At 40.5% G+C, this 13,835-nt stretch overlaps 1 protein-coding gene across 8 annotated transcripts in view; it reads right to left on the bottom strand.

The window, feature by feature from the left end:
* The window catches only part of ANKRD44 (ankyrin repeat domain 44), a 131,474-nt gene that overhangs the window by 19,090 nt on the left and 98,549 nt on the right, over positions 1–13,835 (bottom strand). For 4 of the 8 annotated variants that reach the window (XM_066189627.1, XM_066189630.1, XM_066189624.1 and 1 more), the window contains exons 16-19: positions 12,840–12,951; positions 7,464–7,490; positions 1,710–1,781; positions 50–251 (exon numbers count right to left, since the gene is read on the bottom strand). In XM_066189627.1, the coding sequence (XP_066045724.1) occupies positions 50–251; positions 1,710–1,781; positions 7,464–7,490; positions 12,840–12,951 (413 nt within the window). The remainder of the gene's footprint in view (positions 1–49; positions 252–1,709; positions 1,782–7,463; positions 7,491–12,839; positions 12,952–13,835) is intronic. The other 4 variants (XM_066189632.1, XM_066189629.1, XM_066189631.1 and 1 more) reach the window with 1 other exon arrangement.

A 13,835-nucleotide genomic window follows, 5' to 3' on the forward strand; every position in this document is an offset into this window, starting at 1 on the left:
GCTTGATACCAGGTTTATACCAAAGTATAGAAGGTAGAATGACACTCACCTGAGGCATGGAGGGGGGTCCTTTTGGTGACATTGTCCTTTACAGTGACAGAAGCACCCTGGCTGATGAGAGCTTCCACACACTCTGCGTGTCCTCTAAAGGCAGCCAAGTCCAGAGCAGTGCGTCCCTTCTCATCCTTAATATCCAGATCCACCAGAGACTGCAGAAGTACCTCCAGAGCTTGATGGTGACCATTATAGGCCTAGAATGATGAAATGTGTCATGTAAAGAACACAACTCCTGTCTTTTAAAGACATTTCCCATAAATTGTGAATAAAATCCATCCCTTTCAGTGTCTCCTAAACACAACAGAAATCACAGTTTGATTCCTTATGACTCTCTCTTCAACCTGAAAGGATTTTTCCAAATTACATGGTACCCAAAAAATTAAAAAATTCCTAGTCTTTAGGAAAAGAAATTACAACTCTTGATTTGCTCTAACCTTCTAGTACAACCCAAAGTGAGGAAGTTTCAGGCAATAATTTGTCAAGCCAGCACAGGTCAATCAGCAATTCATTTTTCACATGCTACAGTATCTGACAGGGAAATGCTTGCTTCAAAAACTAGATTCACTAGAGAGATCCATGGATTATCATGTAACTGCTGCTGAATTCTACACATGTGCTGGTCTCCAACTAAACAAAAATGATTCTCAAACCAGACTTTTGTGCAAATATTAACACAAACTTGACCGGTTGTTTACAATTGATATTTCATGGAGAATTCCCGCCAGCAGCATCATTTGGTAGAACAGCTAGAGTGGACAAACAGATGGACTTCCAGACCTACAGCCACACTGGGGCCAGCAGTACAAACACAGGTGGCATTGCAAAAACCCAGTGGACAGTGCCAGAAACTGGAAACGTTTTGTTCAGCTTTGTAGGGCCCTGCCCTCCTCTCCTCACTGTCATACTCAGAGCATCCTTTTTATTTACACAGAGTTGTACAGTTAGTATTATCAGAGTTGAAGCTGTGAACTCCCCATGCCTGAAGACATTCAAAATGCAATGGGGCACAACCCTGAAAAAATGTTCTCTCGCTGATTCTGCTTTTACCACAGAGGTGGGAATTGATCTCCAGAGGTCCATGTTAACCTCACCTATGCCGTGATTCTGCACAAGAAAACTAGGAAGAGGAATCATGAATCTTGAGCTCTTGGGACAGGGGAGCAGCTGTTATCTCTGAGGCCACCTCTGCTGGATGCTGTTATGATATGCCAGTCTCCATGGCATTCTCACAGGGCACTGCTGGGCTTTAAACGCTTTCCCGCACATCCTGCTGTGTACCAAACAGGTTTTTTTGCACTGCATCTCTCCACCAGAACATCAGAGAATCTCATTCCATGATCAAAGCCTAGGCTCAAGCTTTGGCCCCATATTTATAAACTAGTTCTAAATACAAGTGTGAATTTCCATTTAATTTCACTTAAGTGTCTGTGTCACCTTCTTACCCAAATGTTAGAGTCAGGAAGAGCCAAGAGCTTCAACTGCCTAAAACTTAATTAACAATTCCAGCGCAGAACCTGGCTTTGTTACATCTAGGCCTACATCCCTTCCCACCTTCCTCAAAACAAGCCTACAGTTAAACTTGCTTCAAAGACAGAGATTAAGGAACTACTCTAGGAGATGCTGATCAAATGCTTTACACATCTCATACTTACAGCTAAATGCAAAGGACTTTTTGTAGCTGCAGAATCAGATTCCTCAAACATATTGTTCGTTTTTTCCAGAAGCTGGGAAGAAAAAAATAGAGTCTTAAAACATTTTTACCTGAGACAGGATAAATTTTCATGGACCATAAATCAATAATCAGCAAAGATGTCTTTTGGCCACAGTAATTATTGAAGGATTGCGAAGCATTTTCAAGCTTTTCTGCACAGGGTAAAGCTATAAAACCAGTTTAAAAGCTTGTCATGAACATCCTTACCCTGATTAATTAGTTATCATGAAAATCCTGGTGAAATCCTGGCGCCTGCTTGGGTGAGAAAGGAGCCCTTAAAACAACGAATTTGTGGAATAGAGCCCTCAGTAAATTTACATTGTAGAAAGCTCAGTTTCATGATTACACAGCATATGCAAGCCATGTCTGATACAGTGTTTTGGGTAATTCTGACACATAATTAGCACTGGGAATAATTATAACTGAGCTGTGAATCATTGATAAATTATAAAATTGACTGAAAGAACAATCTGCTCCTACAATGACAGTCTTCCAAAATGCAACATGTCCCTGAACTCTTACAAGCATCCAGTAATATCTAGTAACAAATTTGTATAATCCTCTTCATTTTACAGCTTAAAACCAAGGCCATTTCCATCCATCTAGAAGGAGGAGCCATGGAAAAGCACCACTGCACAACAGGACATGAACCCTGACAACTCACCCAGCTGAGGCTGCAAAGAAAATCATACAGTGTCGACAACGCTATTGACAATTCAACATTTGCTGAGTGGCACTGCTCATGTGCGTGGCCTTCTGCTTCATAATTACTCAGAGTTAGTCTCCAAAAGCCTTTGGGACTGGAAATCAGCATTTTATAGAAAATCAGTAATGGGAGACTGTGTACAAGAAAGAAAAGCATGACAGTCAACTAAAACTGACTTGTAATGTTTCTAAGGCTACAAGAAATTTTTTCAGTCTTTTTCAAGGTTTTTCATTTGGTTGGTTGGCTGGGGTTTTTTTTCAGACAGCAAAGAATTAATTAAAAGACCAAAAAAGAAGAAAGGAAGTAAAATTCTGGGACAATCTGGACAATTTTAGGCTATGACAACATGGAAAATTCTCCAACGAGACCATGAAAGGCTACAGGGGGCTTGCCTGTGCTGAAGATGATGGCATATTCCTGAACACTGATGTAGGCCTGAACTTTTGGTGTAACAACTTAGTCTGCAATATACCTGTATCAATGAAAAATTTATCCAAAAATCAAGCTGGAATACAAATTAGCCTTAATAATGCATAAGGTGTTACAAATCTTATTCAAGGACAGTAATCTGAATCCTATGGAAAAGCTAGAAAATTAAGCAGTAATTTAATTTACTTGTATATTTTGTGCCTAGCAGTATGTCAAGACTATGTGTTGACAAAAATACCAGTCATAAGCAATGTGTATTAACAGGTAATGCAAATTTTAACACTTCCCTACAGCTAAGGGGAAGGAAAAAAAAAAATCAAGCCTCCCACCAGCTTCTTGGTAGGTTTGGGGCAGAGTTAAGAAACGCATTTGGTGTTGCCATGTGGAACCACCTCCAGTTAAAATACCGTTGTTCTCTTATATAAGAGAGCTGTGAACAGGATGAAGCAGTAGCCAGCTCTGAATACACAAATGCATCTGATTTTCTCTAGTGAGTAAACAAGCTAAAAAATCCCACCAAACAAACCCAAGCACTAAGCCTGTTCCCCTGCCTATCTGATACTGGCCTGTAGTCTCTGTCCATGAGGCCAGCACAGCAGACTAATTAAATAATTTTTAATTACATTTATCATCACGTGTCAAAATTCCAGGATCAAAATCATGACAAGTAAATACTTCCCTTCACCTGTCAGAAGGCTCCAAAAGTCTCCTGGAACAAGGCAGATAATTGCCTTTCAAATAGATGAAAAAACCACATAGAAAATTGACAAAATTAAGGCTCTAAAGGCACAAATTGTGGGATTGGAGAGCCCCTCACAAAAGGCATCTCCACGGCTTAGAGTCAAAGCAGCTTATGCTGGTGCAGACCAGGCTTAATGAGCTTATTAGTCATAAGGCTGAATATCTCCATCATAAAGTCAAGTGCAAACTCGAATTTGATGGCAAACCTGGTAGCTCTCAGAAACCAAGCCAGACACTGCAAGAGGAGAAATTATAAAGGAGAACAAGAAGAGGAGGATAAAAGACACAGCACTAATAATTTTTTTGGCATTCCTTGTCAAGCATCGTTTTCTAATGATGTCACTTGAATGACAAACATAATGTGCAAAGAGATAAAAAATACCAAGTTCAAGTCGCCAAGAAGCTCTCCAGTTTCACCAGTGTTTCTATGGTTCTATGGATGCATTTATAGTAAATTACATATACTTGCTATAATAACACATAGAACAGTGTGTCCTTGGGGGACTCTAGTTCCATTATACTTGGAAGAAGCTATCCATAGTTGCATCTGTTTTTAAGAAGGTAAATTTATATCCTTGAGAATCATTTGTTCCGGCAGCCATGGAAGCTTAAATCCCACAGAGCTCGCAGAGCAATCCCAGCGTGTCTGCTGTGCTGCAATCCATACCTGCCTGTGAAGCTGCATTTCATCAAGCACAGACAAGTAAGCATGAATTACCAACGGTTTATGGTTACTGGTGGCTGACTGGAGAATGTCCCAGCATATTGCATTTCTTATTTTTTGAGACTTTAAAAGTTTTAAAATCTGCCTTGTAGCAGATTGCATTTGTCTGTATTGACTGCCACAGATTTTAGGTGGATGTCAGAATTGTGCAAAGACCCTGAATGTGAAACTGAGGGGCACTCTTCCCTGTGGGCAGGTCAGAACCTTGCTAAAGGCAAGGGCACCCTTCTTCTCTTTCTGCCTCTCGGCAATTCCCACCACGACCCTTTCACTTCCCATGACAGCACCATTTAATACTGTAAGTAATTCTTTTGTGAAGTCTTCTTCAGACTCAGGAACAGGAACGTGAATGCTTTGGGAGATGCAGACTAAGACAACATCAATTACTCAGTTCTAGTCTTACCAACTAACAGAACTGCAAGGTTGCTATTATAAACTCTCTTCTCTTCCCCAGTTCAGCATGAAGATGAGTAACTTTTACAGTTCTCACCATTTCATTTGTGCAGTAGGGGTATTTACAGGCATAAGAGGATTTACTGCTTGATTTTATTCTGTGGTTATAATAAATGACTGTATAGCAGGATACAGTGTGAGTTCCCCCCTTCATTTTGGGGGCATTCAGATATGCCACTTAATGAGTCAGGATACTTCCTATGATTGTCCTCATAGACTATAATATATTTTAAAATTGAGCTCTGGTTAAAAAAAAAAAAAAAGGAAGAAAAAAAAGAAAAAAAGAAGCAGCTTCATGGAGCATGTCAGTAATTTAAAATCACCATTTAGCAGAAAAAGAGATAATACTTTCATCATGCATAAAAGGTTTAAGCTATGCTTTTCAAAGCAGGAGTCAAAAGAAACTTCAAACCACAGACAGTGAAACGATGGGCACTATCTCAAACCCTAGAAGAGAACAGAATGTGTGATCTTGTCCAAGCCATCATGCACAGGCACCTCCAGGCACAGCCATTTCAGTGCACTCCCCACAGTTATGGCCCAGGTTTGTGTTAACTGGCACTGAAGGTAAAGGGACTTTTTCTTTGAGAGTTTTACTGTTTTATTAAGGCAGCTTTGACATTCCAACACGCGCACTGCCAGTACTGCTGGTGAACCCCTGCAGTTTGGAGCCATTCATGCTAATTGTAAAATGGCAAAGCATTAGATTGGCTGTGCATATTCTAAAAATGGCCCTTACTCTGAAAAGGTATCAATCTAACAGTGTTCAGAAATGTCCACACATGTGAAGAGCTGATGAAAAGGCAATAAAGACAAAAGAAATAGTGGGACACTGCTCTTCTGCAATAATCATGCAGCAATGCTGCTGATCACTTACAAGGTCATTCAGAAGTGGCAATTAGTCACGATTTTTAATGTCACTTTCAGAACTGAATACAAATATATGAGCTAGGTGTCACTTTGCATCTCATATTTCCTGATAAATTGCAACCGATAATTGTCTCTGCTCTGGGAAAATGTGCCACCAGCAGCTGCTTTTAAATAAAGGCTTTCCCAGAAGTAGCCAGCACAAGATTAAAAACCCTCACCAGTTGTTTCTGATGATACAGAAAAGAGCAGTAAAATGAACCTCTGTACTATTTGATCTCAATCAGGGAAGCACATTTTTAAATCTCAGAATTATTCCTGATGGATGAAAAATTCAAAGGTGAAGTGGCACAAACAAATCCTGTGGGGAACAAGCAATCCTGTAAGCTCTCTCCATATTCGTAAATACACGTGATCAAATTATTTTAATTTGATCAGGTTAAAACCAATATGCCTCTTAACCTAGTGCTGATGCTTTCCTAAGATCAGGCTTTAAAAATCCAATTCATCAGTACTGACATCAGTTTCACTCACATGCACAGATATGGGTGAAGTTAAATTAACTGAAGCAAGAAGTATTTTCACAAGAGCTTAGGCTGACCGAGCCTGAAGAGATGTGTTGTAGCTCCATGCAACTCCTCCAGTACAAAGTTTAAGTATCCAATACCCACCAGAACAGACACCACCATACAAACAGGACACTTACCTGGCATGTAAGAGAACAATATTCAGGTCTTTAAACATATCTAAATCTGAAACTCGAGCAGGCCTCCAGGCCCCAGGCTGTTCTCAGCTGGGGCACTGATCTTCTGTAGGAGCTCTTCCACTCCATACAAAATCATTCCATGGGAAGCCATAGGAGTGCCATGCTCAGTGGGTCACAGACACAGGTGATTGTCACCCAGTGAGTATTTAAACAATGCAGAACAGCTCCAAATGAGAGTGAGAGATCACCCCCAGTACCAGCCTGCACAATATATTGGTTACTCCTTGGGATGTAGAAGTCAAATTCCTTTGTCAGTTAGAGCAGAGATTTGAACCTGGGATTTTCACACTCAAATCATATATATCATGTTTCTTTCTGGCCAGAAATTCTACCTGAGAGGTTCTGTAAAACCTCACACTTTGCTTTAAGGACTCTCTTAGCCAAAGAAACTTTCGTAAATCATACAGGGGTGCAAAAGGTATAGGAAAGCTTACATTTAATTTAGAGAAATTATTATCCTTAAAAGTTTCTTCTTGAGATAGAAAACTTGAGGACTGAGTCTATTTTAAAATGTACATTTCAGTGTTATTTTTGCTACTCTCCTCTCATTTGAGCCTCTACTCTGAAACACACACAAGTGCTTTTTAAATTCAAGCTCACTTGAAGCCACGTAATTTACATTTCTTCTCCAAAACACTTTAAAATTGGCCACAAACTTGCAGAAAACAGACAAGTGTGGTTCCATTTCACATTACCAAACGCAAAAGTTACTGTAACATCCAGGGAAGTGTCATGCCAGCCAGGTACGTGCACTGGACTCAACAGCTCCTAAGACTGACTGAGGAGAAGCAACAGCCTTGAGCGAAGCTGCAGCCTGCAAGCAGCAGGAAGAAGGAATTCCAATGGAAGCAGAGGCAGCACACATGCAATTGCTTCAAGTACATGGCATGCTGGTTAAGAGTTGTGATTCTTCTTCCTCAGGCTTCACCAGAGTGAATACAAGGATTTGCGAAATACTAAGAAGTTTAAATAAAAATACACAACATGCAATCACTTTTCATTTACTCACTATATCCAATGGAGTTTTGCTTCCAATCTAATTAAAAATGTCAATTAGAATTAGAATAATTAAAGACAGAAACACTCAAGTGTAATGGTAATCTGAAAATGTTTCTTGGCTTATTTTTCCTGTACAACAACTGCATTGCAAGCAGTGCATGAACAGAATCACAGACCTGTGTGCCCCATCCCTACACTGTCCCCAGCCAGAGAAAATACCCCTGACGCAATGACACCCCAGCCACTGAGGATAGATACTGGCTACATTAATTCAGAAGGGGGGAAGGAAGAGAGGAGAATGATGAGAAAGTTTAAGATCAATCTCCTCAATTGACAAAACACAGATCAACAGATACATAATACACACACACTGTGCGAGGCTTTGCTTAATGAAGTGAGATTTGTAAACCTACAAATACTAATAAACCAGGGACAGTTTCTGTTTGAAAATCTGCTCATGCAGGCAAACATCCTGCCTTGGATAAATAAACCTGACTGCGCCCCTAAAATCCAGTGACCACAGCTCCTTCTGAGAGCCCAATACTCTAATGCAATGCAATATGCCACGACCAAATGTCCTTTCCTTTGGATTCGGTAGATTTGAGGGAGCCAGATATTCTTCACACATAACATTGAAACACTACATGCAGATATACACAGAAAGGTATTTAAGGCAACAGTGGAAGTCTGTCATCTCTTTCCTAACTGAAGGAAAAATGTCTCCTGAAGTTCTGCAGTGGCCTTCTTGTTCTCTGTCAGAAGAAAGGAGATGCGTCTTGCTTCTCCACCCCGGGAAAACAAAAATGCAGACTAAAAAAGACCAGATGTGTCAGAGAGACAGAAAACAAAGCCCAGAGATGCTAAGCAATACTCTCTCCTACAAGGCAAAGTGCCAGCAGGCTGCCAGGGCAAATGGTAAATTCCTGCCCTCATTGATTTCCTAAGTGGCATTAGCTTTTTAGAAAACATTTTCAGAATCGAAATTATCTAGTTTCCAAAACATAAACTCTAAGCCAAATTGCACTTCTATAAACTAATTTCTATCAGTGTACCTAGCATATATGGACTCCTATTGATTATTTAAACAGCAGGTACATATTGCACAAATGCTGACATCAAAACTCAACCAATTAAAGCAGTTTGCCATGATCTGGGGGATTCTACAACTGGCAGACAAATCAGGTGTATTAAAGTTATTTTTGAGCAGAAATTTCCTAAGTTGTTCTCCTTTTCAGAACTACTTAAGTTAATGACTGTGCTTCTCTGCTCCATGTGGGAAAAGCTCCCACAGACACAGGTACAAATTAACTCATCGCACAAGACTGCTGCCCCTGGCTTCAGACAAAATGCTCTCTTTAAGAAGGAGGGTATTGGTTATTGAGACAAACAGGCAATTATGAAGGAGAAAAGCCAGGTTGTATCCTCCAAATAAAGAGATCTGGGTCAGAAGGAGGCCTAGGGGCTGCCACTGGACAAGAATCCGAGCCAGATCCCCTTGAAAAAAGAATTTAACACCTATCCCAGCCACTGCTGTGACTCACTCATCAATAATTACAAGTGTCCTGCTCTCAGATGGATGAATGAACACATTTGTGTTGATGGGAGACAGGTAATTAGCAGCAGCCACATCGAAGATTTATGGAGTCAGTGACTTCAATTTCTCCCCAGGTGAAGATTTATGGAGTCAGTGACTTCAATTTCTCCCCAGGTTAAGGAACCAAGTGTTTGAAGGCATGGCTAATCTGCCTTGCAGTGCACAGCCGCTCTGATCAAAGGTGTTCCCCAGCCTCTCCATTCCCAGAGTGACCCTGTGCTGGCCAGACACCTCCCTCTGCCCCTGCTCCCCAACACACACTAAAGGGATGTGCCTTTTCTTCTGGGCACAGCTTTTGGTTAGACCATGCTCTCCTCACACCCTCAAATGATTTGGCCCCTGTGACAATCCAATTTCTGTTAGTCAAAGAGGGAATTACATTTGCTGATGGAAGAAAGAGAAAAGCAGATTAAAAGAAAAAGTATCCATCAGTTCTTACAATCAGAGAAGAGATTTCACTGGAGGAGACAAGCATTTCATTCTGTTTGGCCTAGCATTGCACAGAAGCCTATTTTTACCAGCACAAAGTGCTTGACTGTCTCTCCGGGTAGAATTTTAATGTGAAATTACAATTTAAATTCCACTCTTTTCACACCAATAAAGATCTTGTGATAAGAGATCATTTCCATGTAAAAAAATCCAAAACATTTTTCTTTTTTTCAAAGGAGTTCAGTGATGTGATCAGCTCTAAAATACCAGGTAGCAGTCACGACCAGTATCACTGACTACCAACAGCAAAGTCAGCCCCAGCCTAAACAAACCTGAGGTTATTTGAAGCAGGAAGGCAGGTGGGAGTTTCAGTGCCTTGCAAGCACACTTGCCCACCCTTCAGCCTTTCTGAATGGCTCCCTACAGATGGAGAAACAACTGAGGAATCAGCTTCCACTCTTCTCTTTTTAGCAACATCCCATCATTCATCGCAGGGCAACTACCCCACTAATATTCCAGACAACCTAAAGGTCCTCCAGGAAAAAAAAGCTTCTCTTGTTCAGCTCTGTGGTTGAACACACAAAACAGAAATTCTGTTTGGGCCAAAGATACGACCTTTTCACTCTTAATCCCTATTTCTCCTAAAACCTCCCTACATAGAAATGTAGCTAAGTTCCAGCCAAGGTGTTGTGCTCACAGTAAACACACAAGTCAAAGAATGAAAATATGTTTCCATAGGTAAACCAGCCTTTCCCTAAACTGCATTCAAACATGTAAATATTTTATAATGCTGAGAAACTGTGGTGCTTAAAGCACAGACCAAACTGGCCAGTGAAGGAAACCCCACTGGATACTTCATCTCTTTCTTTGGACTTACTTTTTAAAGTACACATTTATTTAGAAATAAGCTCTTTTAGATACCTGCTAAAAAAAACAGGGGGGGAAGGCAAATAAAAAATAATCTTACAAGGTCTTTTATAAACTTGCCATATTCTAGAGCACCAAAATAATTCCCTAACATTTTGCTGAAGTTTGCTATTGTGCGTGTAGAGAAATACTAGCAATCATTATCCACAGAAAAACAAGATTATTGTTGCACCCACCTTGACTTAGTTTTGGCCAGAATTAAAGCTCCATATTTCATATGAACTCTTTCCTCTAACCAGTTTTAGGCCCATAAGAAACGGTCTTGTTCTAGGCAAGATAATTCCTAGATACTTTCATTTATCAGCTATCAATAATAAACAAAACATATTTACCCAGGGGATAAAATAGTAAAATAACAGCTAATATGGCACTGAAAAATAATGGTTTATTTACATAATCTCACCTGACTTTGCTTTCAGCCCTTTTGCCATCCTGAATCCCAGCACTTGTAAGAAATGAGTGGAATGGTGGTGCCTGTATCAACTAGTTATCAAATGTAAAGTTGCTAAACTCAGGACTTGGTAACTCATGACAAAAAAACCTGAGTCAGCTTCTTCTGAAAGTGGGTGCAAAGATGACAGATCCTGATCCTACTGTTGGATGAGCACAAATGCTTTCTGACACATTTAGCCTTTGTATTCCAGAGAGAAAATGACATGCCTGTTACCCTCCAAACACCAATGGAAAAATCCTGCTCCCCACAAAACTTTCAGGCTGGCACCCTAGCACACAGCAGTGATCCTGTGCACACAGAGGACTAAGATTCATGGCAGTTGTTTTTCACCATTGTCCACAGAACAGCTGTGGGACTCTCGCTCTGTAAATGAGGCTTGGCCTTGGGGTTCAATACTGCAGCTATAGTCACAAATACAGGAAGACTGACATGGAAAAACATGGAGTTCTTCTGCCCAAATATAGAACACTTGCTGCACAGCTGTCTCTGGCCCACAGTTCGCATTTCACCCCTCCAGAATAAAAGAAAACCCAACACTTCTGATATGCACTGCATTCCCAGCTCTTTCTTTTGTCTGCCCAGCCTAAGCCATGCCAGGATTCAGCAGGAGGTCATTGCCTGCAACTGGTATGTGGAGAAAATGTGCCCAGCAACAAGTACAAGGAAAGAGAGGGGACCTTGCTCCATGCCCAATCCATGCCCACAGCACACAGGGACTGCAATGTGGAGGCTGAAAGAGAACCCCTGTGAAGATGCTCCCCCTCCATCCCCAGGGGCACGGTCACCAGAGCTCACCAGAGATCAGTGCTAGGAGAAGGCCAGGCCAAACTCTGCTGCCACAAGCAACAAAGGAGCAGTGCTATTTTAAGTGTCCTAAATATACATGCTTGCAGGTGGGACCTAAAAAGGCTTAAAACCACACCTGAAATTCTGCCCCAGACCTGCCCTGGCAGAGTTGCAGCCCCAGGTTTCCAAGCTGCTGGAACCAGCTGCAGCATTTTCCTGTTGTGGCACATGTGCTGTGAAAGCAGCATATGCTGTGCACAGCTCCTTCTCAACAACTAAATACTTGACTTTTCAACACAGAAAGAAAGAACCAAACAACATGTAACACTAACAGCACACGGTGTTCTCACTAAAGCATGAATATCTGTACAATTTTCCAACTGGAGCTTATTCTTTGGAAGCAATTAAATCAATTTATATGTAATATATACTATCTATATTATATAGTATATATGATGCATATAGTAATAATACATATAATATATATTATATATATAATTTTGGATCACCCTGTATATCAAGCAGTTAACACTCACCTTTATGACACTTTACCAAGTCACATACATCTTTAAATCCATTTTATACATCTACCAAATACAACGTTTGGCTAAAAAAATTTGGCTTCTTAGAAGATGCAATTACTCATCACTCAGACCCAGAATATTAAAAAAGACATAACCAAAAAAAGCCCCCAAAATTCTCAGCTGCTTTGCATATAAGCTTGATCTTGATTATGTTAACTTTATCAATGTTGGGTATTGTTTTGCCAGAGACAAAAAAGAAACTGCAGGTATGAAGCAAGAGTTATTTACTCCCCCAGTATGCAAGCCACATAAAGTGCCAGGTGGACCAGGCACGTTCACTGTCATTTACCAGGAACTGTCCCTTACTCCTGGCACTTAGGCATACACTGGGAATATTTTGATCATGCTTAAAACTAATTTGTGCCTACATAAACTCTACTTGAAGACAACCCTTTCAGCACTGCGTTGTTGAATAAGGACTTGATTATCAAGATAAACATATTTTAAAGATACATCTGGGTGCAAATATTTGAGTTTACTGCCCCACGTTGCAGGTTTTCACAGATTTCTTTTTATCCAAAGAACTCCAGTAGTAGCCATGAGGGGAGTTGATAAGGCTGGCACATGCACATTGAATCTCAGCATTGAGAGACTTGCCAAAGGAGCACTCACCAGTTCCAAGCACTGCCGGTGCCCATAGGCAGCAGCGTAATGCACAGTGTTGTAGCCCTCCTTGTCCTGGATGGATGGGTTGGCATCGTTCTGGAGGAGGAACTCGAGACACCTGTGGACAATTCACTGGGGTAAATGTGGGCTTACAGTATTTTACAGCTCATCCCTTGTTGCCACTGGAAGTGCCATTGAAAACTGGCAGTGAATCCTGTACTTCAAGCAGCACCTCAAATCACTTTTCACCAATAGCTCCTCACATTCACCATGTTTTTAAACAGAAAATCCCCACTGGTCTTTGAAGATCAACTTCATGAAAAAAATCTTCAACCGAACTCTTGTGGCTACTCTAGATTAAAAAATTGATTTTCTATTACAAAGCCTGAAAGATTCTGTACACATGACATAAACAGCCTAGAACTGCTACTTCTCACATAAAAACTCAGATATTAAACCAGTGGCCTCCAAACATGCACTAGGGCAGGCTGGAGAAAAAGGATTTAATTGAGTTACATGAATATATTCTTTTCTTTGTTGGCTTTTTTTTCAGTCATGGTTTTCAAAAGATCCCTTTCACTCTTTCTAGCTCTTGCCACTTTCTCTTACACCACCAAGATACTGTCATTTTGTTATTAGTACTTTCTTGCCTAGCCTGTAATCTGGAGTGAACATAAGACCATTATATGATAAAGGGGATTTAAAAAAAAAATCATTAAGCAGACAGATGAAAATGTTAGTCCAAGTGAATGCATTGAGAAAGCCATTGGCTACTTCTTTTTGCAACGTACAGACTATGCCGTGCAGGACACTAAAGACACTGCGTGATACTAAAGCACATGATATTAAAGAATTATAAAACTACTGAAGCTGCACGTTTTCCATTAGGAAATTGCAACAAGCACAGAAACAGAAATATCAGGGAATATGTGCACAGAGAAGAGCCTAGAGCTTTTTTCTTTAGGTTAGCCCTCATTGAAGCCAAGCATTGTTTTAGCAGAG

Source organism: Chamaea fasciata, unplaced genomic scaffold (assembly GCF_029207755.1).
Source record: "Chamaea fasciata isolate MVZ Bird 193981 ecotype frontalis unplaced genomic scaffold, bChaFas1.0.hap1 SCAF_8, whole genome shotgun sequence".
In the NCBI taxonomy this organism is placed as follows: domain Eukaryota; kingdom Metazoa; phylum Chordata; class Aves; order Passeriformes; family Sylviidae; genus Chamaea; species Chamaea fasciata.